This window comes from Equus caballus, chromosome 15, assembly GCF_041296265.1.
Source record: "Equus caballus isolate H_3958 breed thoroughbred chromosome 15, TB-T2T, whole genome shotgun sequence".
Lineage (NCBI taxonomy): Eukaryota > Metazoa > Chordata > Mammalia > Perissodactyla > Equidae > Equus > Equus caballus.
Genome location: NC_091698.1, coordinates 70589669 through 70610174, shown reverse-complemented (window position 1 = coordinate 70610174; position 20506 = coordinate 70589669). Strand labels below are relative to the sequence as shown.

At 38.2% G+C, this 20506-nt stretch overlaps 1 protein-coding gene and 1 long non-coding RNA gene across 3 annotated transcripts in view; one reads left to right on the top strand and one right to left on the bottom strand.

Moving 5' to 3' along the window:
- PLEKHH2 (pleckstrin homology, MyTH4 and FERM domain containing H2) overlaps positions 1-20506 on the top strand; it is a 102628-nt gene that overhangs the window by 40829 nt on the left and 41293 nt on the right. For both annotated transcript variants that reach the window (XM_001499587.5, XM_070235532.1), the window contains exons 8-16: positions 1001-1962; positions 4725-4800; positions 6123-6217; positions 6820-6964; positions 9176-9312; positions 9418-9528; positions 9684-9770; positions 11114-11272; positions 19226-19306. In XM_001499587.5, coding sequence (XP_001499637.1) covers positions 1001-1962; positions 4725-4800; positions 6123-6217; positions 6820-6964; positions 9176-9312; positions 9418-9528; positions 9684-9770; positions 11114-11272; positions 19226-19306 — 1853 coding nt within the window. The remainder of the gene's footprint in view (positions 1-1000; positions 1963-4724; positions 4801-6122; positions 6218-6819; positions 6965-9175; positions 9313-9417; positions 9529-9683; positions 9771-11113; positions 11273-19225; positions 19307-20506) is intronic.
- The window catches only part of LOC138917703 (uncharacterized), a 30052-nt gene continuing 19908 nt past the window's right edge, over positions 10363-20506 (bottom strand). Inside the window, exons 5-8 of the long non-coding RNA XR_011426103.1 lie at positions 16441-16536; positions 13952-14087; positions 11951-12059; positions 10363-10789 (exon numbers count right to left, since the gene is read on the bottom strand). This is a non-coding gene — a long non-coding RNA (uncharacterized lncRNA). The remainder of the gene's footprint in view (positions 10790-11950; positions 12060-13951; positions 14088-16440; positions 16537-20506) is intronic.

The window sequence follows — 20506 nt, the reverse complement described above, 5'->3', positions numbered from 1 at the left end:
TCTGAAAACGACATAGTGTTTTTCCAATCAGAGGGCTCCTTTGCTGCTGGCTTTTATGCCATTACTTGCATTTTTTTTTCTCTTTTGAGAAATCATTTTAATTTCCTTCTCACTTTCTAAGAGTCAGTTGGGTATAGCTCAGAACAGCTGAGGCTGCCTGTCCTCAAATTTGCTCATTTGCAAATTTAACCAACTGCCTGATACCAAGTTGTAGAGTATATTTCTTCAGCCTCTATTTCCTTAATTATGAAGGTCATATCTGTGTTTTCAGGTTTTCAAAGCCTCTTTTTTCAAAGCGTCTTCCATCTAAGTTTTCGGTTTACTGTGTGAAGCCTATAATTCATTCTATTAATTATGTTATTAGCAAAAGTAAGCAATATTTAAAGACATTTTTAAACAGTGTTATTCTTATTATAAAAACACATTCTGTGGTGATGATTAAACCAAAAGTAGACTGAGGAAAGCTTTCCTCTGGTTATGTTTCCTTCATGGTTTTGCATATTTCATGTATTCAAGTTTGGGAGCAGAGTTTGTTTTTTAAACTATAGTTTTACATTTATTATGTTTAAATTTACTTATGATAATTTTGAAATTTAATTGAAGGAGGGTTGTCATTTTCTTTGCTTCTAACATAGAATTAATGGTGTTCATTTTTTTAGTGGCTGCTGCCTTTGATGGTCAGCATTGCCCTATTTCACATTTTGCTTCTTGTATTATCTCTCCTTAGACTATTGTCAGGTTTTTTTCCCCCAGCATGTTTCTTTGTAAAAAGCAGTTTAATGTTGATACTATTCTATTGAAGTATTTGGTCTCCATGTTTTATAGAAAGCTTAGTTTTCAAACTTGGGTTTAAAAAAGACATACAACTAAAAAAGGATAATATGAGTTAACTTTATTCATATTAAAATTCCAGTTTATACAGTATAGTTACATAAAGCTAAATGTACAGAAAGGTTATGTTATTAAAGGCAACATGCCAATGTGATATATGTTTTTCTAGAAATGGAAATTCCAGAACAGTCTGTCGATAACCACATTCAAGAAAACAACCGAGGTCAGAGAACATTACATCAAACCTCTTGTGTCCCAGAACAGAATCGGAAAGCCAGAACAAGCTTTGTAACGGATGGTGGCGTATCCCAGAATTCGGGGGCACCAGTGAGTGACTGGAGTTCCGACGAGGAAGACGGGAGCAAAGAAAGGTCCAAGTCCAGGTACACGTCCACCCTTTCCAGTCACACGTCAGAGGAAGGAGTCCACTGTAGCAGAATGGGCAGTGAGACGTATCTGACAGCATCTGATGACAGCAGTTCTATATTTGAAGAAGAGACTTTTGGCATAAAGAGACCAGAACACAAGAAGCTGTATTCTTGGCAACAGGAGGCACAGTGGAAAGCTCAGAATTGTCCTCTCGGAAAGGGAAGTTCTGAATCAAGTAAAAAGGAGCACGATAGTTCCTCAGATGAACTGAATAAAAAATTTCAGTCTCAGAGACTGGATTATTCATCTTCATCGAGTGAGGCCAACACCCCAAGCCCTATTTTGACCCCAGCTTTGACTCCAAAGCATCCTAACTCACTCCCTGGAAAAGGAACACATTTAGTGCCTTCATCAAACCTGCCACCCGCAAAGTTGAGGATTCCTAACGTTTTCAGTATAAGTGTAGCACTAGCCAAAAGGCACTTGAGCCAGCCACAGTTAAGTTCTGATAGGATGTTTGGTACAAACAGAAATGCTATAAGCATGATACGACCACTGAGACCTCAGGAAACAGATCTTGATCTAGTTGATGGTGACAGTACAGAAGTTTTAGAGACTATGGATACTAGTTGTGATGATGGATTGTTTTCCTATGACTCTCTGGAATCCCCGTGTTCAGATGACCAGGAAACCTGTGACTCAGCCAAGAAGGCGGCGTGCAGCAAACCTCCAACTCCTCCACTGCACCGTTTTCCCTCTTGGGTAAATTATGTTGCTGTGTGCAACGCATGCACCCTCATTTTTTCTTAACGCTCATTTTCAGGTTTTACTTTCTTCTTTTCCTGTTTCTTTGCAAATCCAGCTTTGTCCTGACCATTCCTGGTTTTCAGAATACAATTTTCCTTTCTCTTTCTCACTGAGTTCTGAATCAGTTGAGAAATAAGACAAAGATAAGACAGATGGGAGATAAAAATATTACCCTTATTATTGATAAAACTGATTTAGAGAATTGGTGGGCAAATGAGCTTTCCAATAGTTTACCTAACCTCGGAATTAGCTAGATTTCTTCCCTCCCTCCCAGGTACCACTGGACCACCAGAGGCTTCCTCCAGGGAGGCCTGCCCCTCTAGAATTTACAACCTGGAGAAAGAACAAGTGGTTGTTTCCACAGGCAGCAGGCAGCTACTTCTCAAGAAAAAGAAGAGAGAAAGGTGCTGGGCTCTGCCTGTCTCGTTTGTCTTTCCAAACTTAGCAGGCACATTAAGCTGCTCCTCCTCTGTGGGGAGGAGAAAGTGAATCCTTGGAGACAGAGCAGGAGTGTTCCATTACTGGAGCTCCTTCCACATGGAAGGAAACATCAGGGGTGGGGAAGAAAGATTCCTCCTAACTGTAATATTTTTGGGGTGAATTCTGGACCAGGACACTTAACTTTTATTGGTCATCAGTTTTTGAACTTAACCATTTACTTGATTGGCTTTGACAGAAATTTAATTTTACTCTTCATGAGCTTATAAACCCATTGCTTTAACCAAAAGCATCTTCCTGTGTATCTAGCATAGATTGAAATTTCTTCCGTTGAAACATTAACCATTAATACAATAATTAACCCATCAGTTGTGTGATTCTTCTTAGGAATCGCTAGATTAAAAAAAAAAAAGTCTTCCTATATTTGAAACAATGTGAAATCATCTGTTTTGTAGATTTAAGTTTTCCTTTACATATTGACATAATTTAAACTCTGACCTCCAGAGAAACATCTGGATTGCAGGATTTTTTGGTTTTTGGAGTCATGTTCTGTTATTCTTATTTTTTTATTTAGAGACTAATGCAATTTTAAGTAAATTAAGGCAACTGTGTTTTCCTAGTATAAATTCAGACTTTGAGATGTATCTGCTCTTATTTACTTTCAAAAGAACATTTCATTGCACATGAAACCGTCTGCAATTTATTACTAAATTCTGAATAGCGTTAAAAAAGTGGACGTTATTGGCATGTGAATCTCTGGAATTCCACTTGTGTTCCCCTTTAGGCAGTGAGGAGTTGAAGTTTTGCTGCTTTTATTATGTTGAGATTTCCAGAGATTTAGGTTAGGCTTTCAAGTTCGTTTTATTTGGCAAACCCTTTTTACTACTTTTTTCCCCTTTCTCTCTTTTCCTCATCTTTCGAAGCTATTCAGTCCCGAAAAAGTAGTATTGCTTTTCAAAAGCCTTCTAGCAGGCTGGCCAAGCTTGAGGTTTTATTTCTGTCTGTTAGGTATTTTCAGGTTTCAAGGAAAAGAGATGTATTCTAGTTACCTCAATTTATGAGAGTTTATTTTAAGGATCTTTGAGGGTTTATATTAAGGCATAGCTCATTTTTATTGAACTCGAATATCATTCAAAACACAATAGTCACTCTAGTGGGACAACAGGACATTATAGCAGCACCCCTGATAGCCAGCACCTTAGAAACAGGTGACACCCATTGTCCTTGTCCAGTGGCTCAGCTTGTCCTCTCTGTCTACACTGATTCTCTTTTACTACTACTGACTGTTCTCCTCCACCCTCTCACAGCCTCTAACTGCCTCACGTCTCCTGCTCTCTGCCTTATTTTTATGTCTTTCTGTTCTGACCCCATTGCTGTTTGTCTATGTGTATCTCATAATCACGCTCTCAAAGAAACTGCCTCTGATTTGTTCAGTCAGCCACTCTTCCATCTAAAGTGTCTCGGATAGTTGGAGATCTCATGCCTGTTATCTCACACGCCACTGGCTAGCACAGACCTGAAGAGGACTGCCTTTGTTGCACTCTATGCCGTAGTCCAGACAGTTGTGTCCAGGTTAGACGCATTACAGTTCAGGACATGGTGATCTATGCATTAGGAACAGAACCTGGAGTCCCTTTTCTCACAGGTGGCCAAGCTAATAGCCTTTCCGGTACCCATTTCAGAGATCTCTCTTAGAGAAGAAGAGAAAGCAAAACAACAACCTACTTTTGGAACAAGATAATATTATAAATTTCATTGCAATTCTCAAATTCATTTGTTATTTGACCTCAGGTATTTCTTCTACTTCATTGAAATATTCTTTATTTTTTCTTTAACCATATTCTAGAATGGTAGAATGTTACAGGTAATATTTATGTGTAGTCAATGATTATGAATGGTTTCTGGCTTTGTGTTGCAGCCATTCAATGTTTTCCCTTTTTTTTCTTTAACCATGTTCTAGAATGATAGAATATTAAAGGTGGTATTTAGGTATAGTCAGTGATTGTGAATAAGCTTTCTGTTACTTTTTTTGTATCTCCTCAAAAGAATTTAAAATACCAAGCAAAAATTTGGGAGCAAAGATAATAGTGGAGTGTATAATGGAGGGAAAAATTTCTGCAATGCTATTCACAGGCATATTTTAGTTGGCACTGATGACAATTTTATAATAATGCTATACTCTGGTGAATATTAAATGAAGAACAAATGAAAAACATGTGTATTGAAAGTAATCATTTCTTTGCTTTAAATATCCAGTTTAAATTTCTCTTTTGCATTAGGAGAGCAGAATTTATGCTGTAGCCAAATCAGGCATTCGAATGTCTGAGGCCTTCAATATGGAGAATGTTAATAAAAGTAAGTGATTTTGCATGCTACAACATGGACGAACCTTGAGGACATTATGCTAAGTGAAATAAGCAGTCACAAAAAGACAAATACTGTATGATTCCACTTATATCTAAAGGTATCTAAAGTATTCAAATTCATAGAAACAGAAAGTAGGGTGGTGGTTACTAGAGACTGCGGTGGGGGGGGTAGGGGGTGGAGCGGGGAGTAGTTGGTGAATGAATATAGAGATTCAAATTTTCAAGATAAAAAAGTTCTAGAGATCTGATTCACAACAATGTGAATATCCTTAACACTAACTGAACTATACACTTAAAGATGGCTAAAATGGCACATTTTATGTTTTTTACTACAATAAAAAAACGTTTAAAAAAAATAAGTGATTTTTGTATTGCCATTTCACTAGCCAAGAACTTCCTAAATGTCTAAAGTCATTGGAATAAATAGAATTATGCACTTTCAGAAAATGATTTCTAAGCTTGCTGATTTATATTTTAAAATTGAGAATCGTGTTACTTAGTACACAGGCACATGTATGCTCAGCTCTCATGTAGAGAGAACCTCATTATGTTGTTCCCTGAAAGAGGCTAAAGCGAAGAAACTGTGGAGTTTAAGCTGTTTAAAATTATAAAAATATTGGTCTCTATGTCCTCTTTTTCTAGAGTTTAAAATACATTCCTCCTTTCTTTTTTTCTTCAAAACATTGTTATAGAAGCAATGCGTGTCCATTATGAAAAATAAAACTAAACAACAGAGAACTGTCTGGAATAAAAAGAGAAATTTTCCGTGGTTCCTTTTACCAGCTCCCTCCCTAACCTAATCCATATCTTAAGAGGCAACCATGGATGTTCTAGTCCTTTTCAGCTATCTTCTATTCGTACCATTCAGGAAATATATTCTAACTTTTCAACATGAGCTTCACCTGGTTACGTTTTAACACTGTGTCAGTAATATAGCTATGAATGATCAGAGAGTATCTTCGTAGGGTACTGCTCATTGACTCAGTCAGCAGGCGTTTGTGCTCATTTCTGCCCAGCCTGAGCTGGATGGAGAGGCCAAAGAAATAAAAGCTATGATCCTTCCTCCAAAGAGCTTACAATCTAATTGGGGAACTAGCCTTCAGGAGGAAAATGATGAACCATCTAAGAGAGTGTATAATTAAACCTGCAAGTGCCATAATTCTTAAAAGATACCTTACAATGAATAATCATGTGTGTTAATCCAATTTCCCTTTAATTGGAAATTTTGCTAATTCACATTCATAAGAAATAGACCTAAGTGCTAGTTAGAAGGGTTTTTAAAAATTGTAATCCTTTTGTTTTCTGTTTCAGATTCTGTTGCAGTGCTTTCATATACCACATCAGGACTTTATACATCTCTGATATACAAGAATATGACAACCCCAGTGTACACGACTTTGAAAGGGGTAACTCATTGTTCTTACTGTTAAACACATGGTTCTCTTCATGATGGATCAAGAAAACTGTTTATTCAAGCTCCGGGTTCCGTGCTTGACATTTCACACGGACTCTCCCTTTATAGGGAGTTTTAAAAGTTCACACTAATGTATCATAAAAAGAGAAAAAATGGTAAGATCTGGAGAAGATATTTATTCGTATCAGAGTATTAGAAGTCCGAGTCCATTTTTGTTATGTCTCATGTGATTCTCCACCCCCTCCATGGCTGATTGTTTAAAAGAAACGTATTATTAATGATGTAAGGAAAACTCCTAATTTGGAAAGGTTTTTGTATCACTGCCAGGGTTCCTGTTCCTTGCTTAAGGTACTTAATTAAAATATGTATTGTCAGATATCAATGGCCTTACGTTTTCAGGAATCTTTTATAATTGACAAATGCCTTGCTAATTAGAATTTGGGATATAACATGACTTTGATAATCAAAAAGTATATTCTTGTATTCCTTTAAAAAAAATCTTATTCCATGACTTCTTCTGGTAAAACATTCTATATCTAAAGAGAGAGGTGACCTTAGAGATGGACACAGGGAGGCTGATCTGCTTTTCCTTAGAAGGCGACCCAAATAAGCAGCAGCCCGTTCCTGGATGACTCCTCTGGGTCCGAGGAAGAAGATAGTTCCAGATCCAGCTCCCGGACTTCGGAGTCAGACACGCGCAGTCGGAGTGGGCCAGGCAGCCCCAGGGCCATGAAACGAGGTGAGGGAAAGCCTCAGGCATACAAGACCCCTCCAAATAATTCAGAATATTTCATGGGAGTTTTATCTCTGTGATAGGATTAAAAAAAAAATCAAAGTACTTGCTTCAAACCATAGTGAAAAGAGAATTAGCCTAGGATTAAGATACTTGTATTCCAGTCTGATTTTCTTCATGATTCCAGACAAGTGCATAGTCTTTTATTTTTTTTAACCTTATCTTCTCTGTAAGAGAGAGGTCACTCTATCATGCGAATAAAGTGAGATAATTGGCCAAAATTACATTTCTCTTCTATAGTTACTGCGTGGCATTTTGGATAACTTATGGGATAAACTTATCTCAGCTAAATTTGTTACACTGCTCAATGGCAGAAAATACACCTAAAAATTTGGTGGTTAATCTGATATTAAGATGGAAACCAACAAAAACTTTACTTTGGACATGACTATGATTTTTAGTGGATTTTGAAGAAAGTTTTGGCATAGGTAGAGGTTACAGAGAGAGAGAATCACACAAATGACTTCTGTATGTTACAGAAGCCTTTAATACAGCATGGTCTGTCTGTTGGTTTTCAAACCATGTTCTGTGGAACCCCTAGGTGCCACCCAACCCCTCAGCTTCAACTGGAGCTGCTCAGCTTTCATAGGTTTAATATTTTGGGCTTCCACTGCTCTTTTTTCTCCTACCTTGTCCCCCGACAGCCAGAATCAGGTTACATCACACTTGTGCTCAAAACATTTCAAGGATTCATAATAGCTGTAAGGTGTTACATGATTCTTTTATGTCTTTGATCTCATCTCCTCCTTGGCTCTGGCCACGTGACCTTCTTCCTGTTTCTAGAACATGCCAGGCATGCTTTTATTTCAGGACCTTTGCACTGGTTGTTTCCAAACGTCTACGTGGTATTCCTCCTGCAGATGTCTATGTGACTCACTCTGGCATCTCCTTCAATGCTTTGCTCAAGCGCTGCCTTCTCAGTGAGATCTACCCTGACCACACCATTCAAACTGCCGTCCTTTGCCCTTCTCCAACTGCTGGCTCTTTTTAGGCCCTGTAGTCTGCTCTATGTTTTATTTTTCCATAGCTCTTACTGCCTGTTTTTTGTCTGTCTCCTCCAACTAGAATCTACGTTCCATGAGGGCAGAAATGTTCTGTTTTCTTGTCTGCTCTCTCCCTACACCCCAGGTACTGCCTAGCACACTGGCCCTGGGGAGCCTGAGATTTGCGCTCCAGCGCTGCCCCTGCCCAGCTGTTTGTGGACAAATCCTTGAGTCTCCAGGCCTTGGTCTCCTTAGAGAATGAGGGCATCAACTAGAATGATCTCTGAGATCTTTTATAGATCTAAATTTTTGTTATTCTATGAAAAATAGAAAACATTACTATTATCACAACCGTTACTTGTCTTTGCCAAATAAATAAGAATAATGATATAGTGACATTGTCCTAATATGTTCCTTAAATGTTAATGAACACTTTAAAAAATTGCCAGATACTGTAATGAATAATAACCTAAGTCATTGATTTTATTTAATATATTCAAAATCTCCAGTTACACTGACCCTCCCAAATGTGGCTTGCAACTTGCGAGTATTTTCTAAAAAGGCAAGTGAATTATTGTGAAAATGTTCCCTTGAATTTTGCTTTATGGCTGCTGGCAAGTGAAATAGTCTGTTTATATCTTTAAGTCTTATTGCTTCTCTTTTACAAAAGATTTTTAAAATCTATAAACTAGTAATATTGGACTTACATGAAAAATACTACTGAAATTGTGGAGATTTTTTCATGCGAATTACTTTAAAAATGATTACAAAAATTAAGTGATTTAAAATGTGATTGTGCAAATCTTGATGAATTAAGATTAACGTTTGTTTGCCTATGTATCAATATGTAAATACACATATTTTTAATCCTTAATAAGAGATACATTATTAGGCTATTGCATACATTTTATATATGTAAAAATAGCTGTGCTTCTAATCATATTAAAATATAACGTATGTTCCCTTGACTTCCTTAGAGATTTGCTTGATAGCCCTTACCCTTTAGTTCTGTTTCCTGCTTTAAAAGTTCTCCATGGCCAAAGGCATGAGAATGAATCTAGTCTAGGCAGGCTCATGGGTTAGGAATAACTGTATTGCTTAGGAGAACTCACAGCTGGCATTTGGACCACCCAATTATTAACTATTGACTTGATTTATTTCTTTATTCATCTAGGTGTGTCTCTCTCTTCTGTGGCTTCTGAAAGTGATTATGCTATTCCCCCAGATGCTTACTCCACAGACACAGAGTACTCACAGCCTGAGCAGAAGCTCCCTAAAACTTGCTCGTCTTCCAGTGATAATGGGAAAAATGTAAACACTGAATCAGGTTTTTCTTTTTAAACATAAATGAATCTGTTAGTCTGAGCCTCCAAAAGAAAAACTCAATATTTTTTTTAAATGTTTCTTTTTAATTAGGAACCACTGGAAAAATCTGGCTATTTATTAAAAATGAGTGGTAAAGTCAAGACTTGGAAGCGGAGATGGTTTGTTCTTAAAGGTGGTGAATTACTATACTACAAGTCTCCGGTGAGTGGAAAGTGCTTGCTATTTGGAACTGAATTCCGCAAACTATAAATCAGCCTCCTGACTGATTTTCCTCCTTGCAATGCAATTAATTATACAAAGCATTTCTTACTATTACAGGTAATCACTTTGCGTTTGGTTCTCTTCCTTTCCTACAGAGTGATGTGATTAGAAAACCCCAGGGCCATATTGAACTTAGTGCATCCTGCAGTATTTTAAGAGGAGATAACAAACAAACAGTTCAGGTACTTTTAATTTTCTTTTTTGTGTCATGAAAACTCAATTCTCCAAGCTAATGGAGAGGAGACTGGGTGGTTCAATGTTTCTTTATTCAATTTGGAGTCAGTTTGGTGCTTCAAAAATGTGTGAAACGCCAGGACTTCTTGGTTAAAACTATAAGAAAGCTAAGTTTGTGTTGAGTAACTTCCCACTACGCTTTCTTTGCCCTTTATCCCTTACACTGTTCTTTCCCTATACTTAATCTCTCAGCTGGTCTCAGCTTGCAAACTGTATAACTGTTTTAGGAGAGGGTTATCTGATAAATGAATTCCCAATAAGGTAAGTAATTTAATACATTATTAAATTCAGGAGAGTTTGCATTTTAATACAGAACCAGAAAATGGCAGTTCTTTTATGAACTTCAGATGCTGTGACACATAAGAGGGAGAGACACTGATGAGCAGAGGGGCTGTTCTGGTTCCCACCAAGGCCCCCATAGAGGTAGCTGCTGACTATTTCACCCACACATAAGGCCAGTCTTGGCAGAAACCTGTTAAATTTAAATGCAGGCTGTTGAGATAGTTCGGTATATGTGATTTAAATTCAGACACTTTATTTCTGAAATGCCTTTAATAATCATTATTTTCCTGTCTTGCTCCTTTGGAGGGTGAAATACAACATTTATCAGAAAGATACATAACCAATATTTCCAGTAGATAATATCTGAGAATTACCTAAAAATGTAGAAAGGAAAATCAGAGAAAGCTTTATCTTGGAGCATGGCAGATAAGAATCATTTGTAAGCTTCTGAAATATTTAGAAAATTTGAAATGTGATTAATTTGAGACTGAAAAATTGTGAGTTCATAATATCTGTTCACATGTTGGTTCCAAGAACTTCTCTTGTTATATGCAAGGAGCCTTCTTATTTTATTTATAATTGGTTTCTTCATTTCTATAACAAATAATTCTGCTTTATTTGCTAAAAATCTGTTATTTTATTACAGTTTCCATTCATTCTGCTTCTCATTTCAACAACCAGGGGCCTGCAGCACATTTAAGAGAGAAAAGGAGAATGTGATGAGTAAACAAGATAAAAAATCATGACCCAAAAGTTTAATGCTATGAAAAGTTTTAAAGTAAACTGAAGTGAAAAAACTATATTTCAACAAAAAGTGAATTATTGTAATTCTCACAAAGTGGTTAAAATATGCCAAATTATTTACAGAGTCATTTATTTAGAACCTAGGATTCAAGGTTTAGCATGTTTGTTTCCATGTTAAGTAGTGACATTTAGAGCATGAACAGGAAAATGCTAATAATCCTAAATCTTCAGTTTCCTTTCCTATCTCTTTCTCACCCCATTTTAGTTGACCACTGAGAAACACACATACTATCTGACTGCAGATTCTCCTAATATATTGGAGGAGTGGATTAAAGTGTTACAGAATGTTCTTCGAGTACAAGCTGCCAACCCGCTTTTCCTGCAGCCCGAGGGCAAACCGGCGGTGAAGGGATTGCTCACTAAGGTTAGAACTTGATGTGCAAGGCGGTGTCTCAGGCAACTACAGAATTAGCCCCACTGATCATGAAATGTGGGTGTCTGAAAATATATATCTTGAATATTTATGTTATCTTGGGGTGGGGAAGGGTGTTTTAAGTATGATACCAAGGATAAAAACCACAAAGATGGAAAATGACAAATTTGGCTACTATACATCAAAATGTGTATTCCTACTATCAAAAGTTCTCTAAGCAAAATTTTTAAAAGACAGCTGAAAAGCTTTGAGAAGGTGTTTGAAACATGTGAAAAACAAGCCTTTTCTAATTAGTAAGTAAAGGATAAATACCAACAGGGGAAAGGAACAGAGGACACCATGGGAGAGAAGTAGGGCTGGTGGAGATAAGAAGATACATATGATCGGGAAGCATATGGAAAAACGTTTACCATCATTGATCACTTTCTTAAAAAGCAAAACTTGAAATAATCGATATTTTTAAAAATCTGGTCAAAGGAAGGACATTTTTAAGAAATTATGAAACGCAGTATTGACACAAATTAAGAAGTCTGCTAGTGAGAGTATTACTCTAGAAGGCAATTTGATAATGTCTTGGCCAAGGTGTTTACTCTTTATATGTTTCGTTAAATATTTTTGGGTGAACGAATGAATGAATATTAAATGTTTTAAACATATGTATATACATACCCTTTGATTCAGCAATCTCAGTCCAAGAAATTGATGCTTAGGAAATGGTCTTAATTTCCAAAAGATTTAAGTATAAGCATGTCCATCAGAGCATGGCTTATTTTCTTCCCTATTTAAAAAAAATGAGATATAATTAACATACACTGAAATGCAGATCTTAAGGGGTAGGGTTTGATGAATTTCGACAGATGTTTACTGTCACTCTATCAAGATATAGAACATTTACATTACCCCAGAAAGGTTACTTGCATGACATGGTTTACAACAAAGAAAAATTGGGATCAACTTAGATGTAGAGTAGGGGATAGCTTAAATAAATATTTGTATAAAATCAGATAATGCTTTACTATGTAGTCATTTGAAATGTTGTAAAAGAATATTTAATGTTATAGAAATATATTATGATGTATTGCTAGGTGATAAAATAAATAGAGTGCAGTATTATCCCATTTTTGTTAAACATTTTCATAGAAAAATTTCTGAGTGGGAAATATACCAAGTTATATTGGTTATCTCTGTGTGATTTTATTTAATTTTTGCTTAGTTCTGTTTTCTGACTTTTTTAGAATAAGTATTGATTTGTGCTAAGATAGATACTTTTAAATTTTAAAAAGTTCAAATGGTCACTTTTAGAAAAATACAATAAAATATTTACACACAAAATATTATATACAAAAATAACCTCTACATAGTCAGTCATGTGCTTTGTTTATGTAAGAAGTAAAAAATCTAGGTGTTGATGAGCTATACCACCATGTAATTTATTCATAATATTAATGTGGGAATGTAAGTGGGTGCTCTTCAGTAATATTTACAAAGACGGACCAGTGTTCTAAAAATAAGAGAAAAAACTTCACCAATACATTCAAATAGTACATTACCATGAACATTTTTTTTCAGTTCCTGATGGGTTGGAGAACTCCCTGTATTTTCCAGTGAACACAGTGCTCCTTTGAATCACATTCTTACTATAATTCGTAATAACTAGTTGTCCTCCTATTTCAAGGATGGTGTATCTCAAACCCTTAGATTTTTTTTTTTTTTAAAGATTTTATTTTTTCCTTTTTCTCCCCAAAGCCCCCCGGTACATAGTTGTATATTCTTCGTTGTGGGTCCTTCTAGTTGTGGCATGTGGGACGCTGCCTCAGCGTGGTTTGATGAGCAGTGCCATGTCCACGCCCAGGATTCGAACCAATGAAACACTGGGCTGCCTGCAGCGGAGCGCACGAACTTAACCACTCGGCCACAAGGCCAGCCCCTCAAACCCTTAGATTTTAATGTGATCTCATGGCTAAGGGTTTGTTGCTTCTCCTACAATTAGTTTTTTTGTTTGTTTGCTTGTTTTTAATTGATTGACCTGGCTCATCAATTTCTGCTATTCCCTGCTTTCCATCTCGCAATTGCATTTTGAGTAAGTTGATGTGATTATCAGATGACTAAACCATTAGTGTTTATAGACAGGGTGCTAACTAGGTTTCCTTGTTACCACTTGTGAAGGCTTGTCCACCCCCGTGTTTTCACCCTCACAGCCTTTAGGAGAACAGCTTCCTCAGTTATTCTGATGACTCGTTCTGAGCTCACGTTCAGGCTACAGTTTGAGATACTGTAGAACAGCATTTGAATACTTAGGAGGGGAGGAGGCTTTTCCAAGTTGTCACGTTGTTATTGTGAAATGCAGAAACATTAAGAACCTGACTAATTCCATTCTGGATGTTCAGTCTTGCAACTTTTAATGCTTCGGAAGAACATTTTCTGTATAAAAATTCATTTATTTAAAAAACAAAAATTTAATGAGCAGTTACCACATGCCAGGCAATGGACTGGGGGATATTAAAATGAAAAGGCCACTGTCCCGTCCCTCAGAGAGCCTTGTATCTCTTGGGAAAGAGACATAAGCATATTTATAGTGATATGTACACAGCACTATTATTGACATGCATAGTAAGGTCCCAGAGAAGCCTAAGCTGTGGGATCAGAAACAACTTCTCAGAGAAGATTTACCTGTGCTGAGTCTTCAAGGAAGAGAAGGAATTAGTTACACCAAATGGAAGTGGGCAGGGAAGATATCCCAGACGAGGAGACAGCATGAACAAAGGCACAATATCTCGAAGCAGTGCCACCCACGCTAAAGCGAGTCCTTTGGAGAGAAAGATAGAGGGGCTCAATCATAGAGGGCCTTTTTTTGTCTTGTTAAGGACTTTGTTCTTCAACCTGAAAGTGGTGTGGAACCCTTCAGGGTTTGTACCAGGGGCATGGGCATATCCATGTTAATTCTGCTGAGAGGAAGAAGAATTTGCACGAGGCGAGCTGGAGGTTCTAAGGCCTGTTAGAGAAGTGGTTCTCTTGAAGACGATAAGACTCTGAATCGGTCACAGGGCAAGAGAGTGGAGGGTGAATTTAAATAATGGTAGAGGGTAAAATCTTCAGTTATATTGATTGAATTCAGGGTTAGGAATTGGGAAAGATAAGGATGCCTGGGTAAAAGGTGGTGCCAGATGACAAGAGGTCAGGAAACAGGAGCAGTTTTAGGATAATTAAAAGGTAATTTTGGAACTTGTCAAGTTTTGAGTTTGTGAAGAAGTCCAGTGGGCAGTGGCAACAGCAGTGTACCTCAGAGGAGAGGGCTAAGTTGGAGAGAAGGATTTGGGGAATTATCAGCATATGTGTGATAGTTGAATCTTTGACAGTGAGAGAAATCACCCAGGAAAATGTATAGGGTGGGAAGAGCAGGGGACTGTTCATGGAACACTGGAGTTTCCAAAATGTGAGGGCTCATAGTGGCTGTATGAAGAGACCCTGGAGAAAGTCATGGAGGCCAGGGAGTGGAACATTCGACAAGGAGGGAGTGATCAGAAGTTTCAAGTGTGGTAGAGTGCTGAGTGCGTTGAAGAGTAGAGGGGAGATGAGTAAGTGCAATATTTGAGTTTGAAAGACTGTCCACACTTTCCGGCACATGAGGAAGAATAAAGCTGGAAGGGAAGATGGTGTCAGGAGAGGCATTTTTTAGGATAGGAAAGGCATAACTTGAGTTTATAAATTAAGGGAAAGAGCCAGGAGAGAGAAGTGGGAGATTCTGAACAAAGTCTAGAAGAAGTGGGTGGTTGGGTGTGGCGGGAAGGCACAGTGGAAGGGCAGGCCTGGCAGAAAGGTGAGGAAGGATGAATCTCTAAGTTTGTGGGGCATTGAATGAAATCACGTTTAATGTCCTCTGTTTTCTTGATGAAGATTATTCCATTAAACAAAGTTATTTCCGGAGAGTAGGGGAAAGGATTGAAAATAATCAGGAAAGTAGGATATACCCAAGAACAAACAGAAGGATTGATAAGTGCTACTGAGGGCCCACCTGACTTTAGTGATTTGAGTTCATATTGATTATTTTTCTCTAACATCTTCAGACGCCCAGAAATAGGAGGAGAGAATTACATTGTAGTGATTTGAGGATAGTCCCAGTTTTTTCTTTTTTTTGGAAGATTAGCCCTGAGCTAACATTCACCACCAGTCCTCCTCTTTTTGCTGAGGAGGAGTGGCCCTGAGCTAACATCTGTGTCCATCTTCCTCTACTTTTTATGTGGGATACCTGCCACAGCATGGCTTGACAAGCAGTGGGTAGGTCTGCACCCAGGATCCAAACCAGCGAACCCTGGGCCTCTGAAGCAGAGTGCACGAACTTTACCCCTGCGCCACTGGGCCGGCCCCTAGACATTTTTTTCTAACATTTTATGATATAAATTTTGAAATAGGAAGGTTGAAAGAATATTTTACAGTGAACACCCATATTCCCACCACTTAGATTCTACAATTAACATTTTAATTGCTTTGTACATATCTATCAAGATGACGATTTAAAATCAATGTTTTGTTATAGGCATTTTCAAACATATGGGAAAGTGGAAGGAATAATAGAATAAGCCCTCATATATTCATCACCCAGTTTCAACAATTATTAACTATGGCTAATGTTGTTTCTTAAAACCTCCCATGACCTTCTTTCTCTTCCCACACTGTCCCCTGAATTCCTTAAAGGCAAATGGAGATGAAGTTTTGTTGAGTGGATTTGTTAGCAGCATAGGCATGAGACATAACTACAGGCCTTGTAGCAAGAGTTGTTTTGTGATCAAACATGGGATCCAAGTTTGGTGGAGAAGGAAGAGAGACAGGAGGGAACTGAGAAACTGGAATGAAATGGAAGGATCAGGGTACTTAAAGTTTTGAATGAGGCCGAAGAATAGGAGTGGTGTGAGTAAGGAGAGAGGGAGCTGGAAGGACGTTGAAATCAGACAGTAGAATTTAAATTTCAGAAGTGGAGCAGTTCCCAATGAAGAAAAAAGGACTAGGTGTGGCCGAGGGGATGGATGGCAAAAATGGAGGGATAGCAAAGGTTGTTGGAAATGAAGAGAGCAAGGAACTGTGAATTAAGGATGCAGAGAGGCAATGTAGCAAAGAGGTCAGGGCAAGAGCTCACAGGCGCAAGTCCTGGCTCTGACACTTACCACTTGTGTGACCTTGAAGTGGTTACTTACAGACGCTGTGCCTCAGTGTCCTCATCTGTAAAGTGGGGATGATAATAACACCAGCCTCCCAGGGTGCTGGAAGGATTAAATGAGTTATTTAAGCATGTAAAGTGCTTTAGAACGGTACCTGGCACATCATAAATACTCCAAAAATACTGGGTATTATCATCACAAGAGTTTCACTTAGATATTGACGTCAGCAAGGCTGGTGGCAGGATCTGTGGTGGAGAAGGCTACAGGCATGAGAATAGAGAGGAGAGAAGAGCCTGGGAGCTTGTATTTTGTGAGATGACAAAAGCTAATCGGCATATGATGTGCTGTTTGTCTTCAGACTTTCAAACAGAACTGATATGAAATGCCTTTGTTACGGATGCAAGGCAAAAAATTATTCTTTCAGTCATTTAGTTCAGCAAAGCCTTGAGCTTTGAGATTGCCTTTAGATCTTCATGAGGATTCTTCCAGGATAATTTATTTTATTATGAGTTTTTCAGAGTAAGTCAGAGTTGTAAGAAATCCTAATATAAGCAGATTTACATATAAAGATACTCAGTTTTTAAAACACAGCCTTTACAGTGAATTGACAAAGGTCTTCATTAATTTGTAGTTCTTCAAAGGCACCATTGTTCTATGTCAAAGATAAATCATTTCAAAAGGATGCTCTCTCTAGCCAGATGCATTGTGCTCCAGTTTTGGTGAGACTCCTTTCTGGAGTTTGTTTAAAAGAAGAAGAGGAGAAAAAAAAAAAAAGCTGCATAACAAACTATTTAAAACTTCCAGGATATTTGTCTGTAAATATAGGTTTCTAAATTTAATTAAATTGAAACATATCTTGCCAAATGAAACATTTTTTTTGTTTTTCCTCAAGCAGCATTCTAAATCCATCAAACTCTTAGATGATGGAGTTATTTGTTTGCTTAAACCGCAGCTTTAAAAGCCCGAAGGCTGGCTGCATTTGTGGGTTTACATGAAACATGTGTTTTACTTCTCCTTGTTCGTAGTGAGGAAGGAAGCCTTTATTGAGTGACTGCTATTATCCTTTATTTGCATTTCTCCCTTGGTCATCACGCCCGCCCAGCGAGGTGTACAGTAATCCATGTTACCCACCGAGGCTGAGAGGTTAAGTCACTTGCCTGAGGACATCCATCGAGTAGGTGGTACAACTGCAATTTAAGCTTTGGTGCATTCGACCTCAGAATCCAGGCCTTTTCTACTGTAGCAACTTGTTTGCTATAAAATCTATTGTGGCGATAATTTGTGTTCTTCAGTGTATTACTATCAGAACATTTAACATATAAGTCATTTAAATATAAGTCATTGCAGGAGCCCTGCAAAATATGCGTGGCCCCCACCCTCACCCCCTGCCCCTTCCCCAGTGAGCTCTCCCCTCACTTGCTCAGTCTCAGACACACGGGCACACACCATCTCAGGGCCTTGGCCCTTCTGCATCCTTTGCCCGGAGTGTTCTCTCAGATGACCGCATAGCTCCTCTGCCTCGTTCAGGGCTTGAAGGAGCAACATCAGTGAGGCCTTCCTGAGTACCTTAGTTTAAATTGTAGGACATGCCCCCTTTCCCCAAGCACTTCCTTCTCCTTTCCTGCTTTATTTTTCTCCTTGATATTTATTACCATGTACAAGCATGACAACAGAATGTTTGGCTTTAGTTTTACTTGCCAGTGTCTTGATTTCCAGCAATGGGCTTCTCCAGATTGAAGCCCACTCTATTGCAAGAGAAGGCATGGCCTCCAGGCAGAAGTTGACAAGGCTGCCGGGGTAGTAGGCTTATAGGGCAAGCTCAACCAGGCACACTGCGTTCTAGGGCTGGGACAATAGGGCTTAAAGTAAATCTTACCCACTGACGAGAACGGGTTCTTGGTGTTTTTCTAAGCTTAAGAGCGTAGCTGGGACTCTCTGGCAAAGATGTTCATTGCCTATACCTGGGCAGGACTAGGCCAGGGAGGAACTCACAGTAAGGATCTTCATAAAGCCACCAAATGATGACATACACAGTACTCAGTAAAAATTTTGGTAAAATGTCTTCCACAAAAAATGCATATAAGTGTAAACTCTTTGTGTTCTTAATGAAAGTATATAGCATACTGCTGGGTTACTTGTCTGTCTTCCTCACAAGGCGATGAGCTCCTTGATGAGGGAAACTGTCTTATTCGTACCCATATCCCCAGGGCCTAGACCAGTCTTTGACTATTCAAAGTCGAGAGCTAAATTCAAATTCTGTCCCAGTCACTTAACATAGTTCCTGACATATAGGAAGTACTCAACATATCATAATAGCTTTAATATTATTTTATCATTTTGTATGAATCTTTCAGGAGAAGGCATCAAATGTTTTGAATGAGGGAATCTTTTACATTTTGGAAATCACTAGAATTTTTAGGTTTTAATCTTCTCATTTATGACATTAGAGTGTTCACTCAGAGAGCTACAGGGTTATTGGAAATCTGTAAAATATGGAAACTATGAAGTATACTTACTTATGAAACTGGCATCTTTGAATCCTCAGTCCTAGGCGTAGTACCTGACATATAGTAAATGTTTGTTAAGTGTTGAATGGTGAGCACCAAAGCAAAACAAGCCATGCCACTACTCTAGCAGGTAAATTTTAAACAGCGTTTGGACAGTCTAGTTGGAATATCACTTATACCTTGAGCAAACTTTACCTGTGCAGCTTCAGATAGAGAGTATAAGCTGTACTCCATGGTATCAGAATTCTGAACTACATTTGTAATTCTTTCAAATATGATTTCAGGTAAAACATGGCTACTCCAAGAGAGTCTGGTGCACACTTATAGGAAAAACCTTATATTATTTTCGTAGTCAAGAAGATAAGGTATGTATGTACTTTTAATATGCTAATTAAAGGAATTTTTTGTTTGTTGTGGCTTCGAGTTTTCTGTTTCACTCTTCTGTTGCAGCCAAAACTTTAGAATTTTTGATATGGTTGAAAATTTGCATAAAATTTATTGCATAAAAATTCATACCTACAAGGCTCTTGATTCTTGATTATAAGACTGAGCAACTTTTAATTAATGCATCTTCTAAGACCTAGAAGAGAAGAGTCTTCCCCATGCCACTCCCAACCATCAGTTTCTCATATTTTCTAGGTCTGACAGACTAGATAAAGTTGAATGAAGGGAAGAGTGAGCTAGGAAAGAAGAGCTGGGGAGGAAAAAGCATCCAGTCCTGTCCCAGGCCCTCAGATCCTGAGATACCACTTATCTATCTGACCATCTACCTATTTATATCCTGTTGGTTCATTTTTAAACTGATCTCCTCCCCAGAAGAACTTGAGTTGTCTTCACTTGCAGAATAAAAAGATGGGATATCTTCCAAAGGTCAAATATGTGCCTAATTATCATGGGTACTCCATGTCACCTTTGGATTCTGAAACTATAAAAATTGAACTAATATGGACCAAGAGTACTTGCATAAAACAATGATGCCAGCTCCACAGTATAGCAGCCAGTGGCTGATTACTGTGTTAATGAGACTAAACTTCTTGGTCCAGTGACCACATGGGCCGGTTAGTATTTCTCTGCTCCATTTTCACAGACTGCACTCTCCGTCCTGACTAGCCGTGTTTAAAATGCATGCCATTTCTCAGTATTGTTCATGGGATGGGAATTAACAGAGTGCAGCCATTAAAAACAATGCCTCTGAAGTAACGTGGGAAAATGCTCATATAAAAATGCTACATTAATAAGCACAATACAAAATTGTATATTCAGCATAATCCTAACTCAGTTATCAGTCAGGAAAACAGAAGCCACTCCATGTATTCCAAGTAGAACAGTTTCAATATAGAATTAGGGACGTGTTACATAACTTTTAGAAACGTTGGGGGAATAGAGGTCAAAGAAGCCGTCTCTGAAGGTCCAAGAAGTCAACACTGACATCTGAGCCCACGGCACTGAAGCAGCTGGTCCTCGGCAGTTTACTGGGAGGCCTCTGGACTCTCACAGCAGTCCAGGCATCTGGCTGCAGCTGTCTCAGGAGGAGAATGACTTCGCTTCCACCCTCCCCTTCCGCC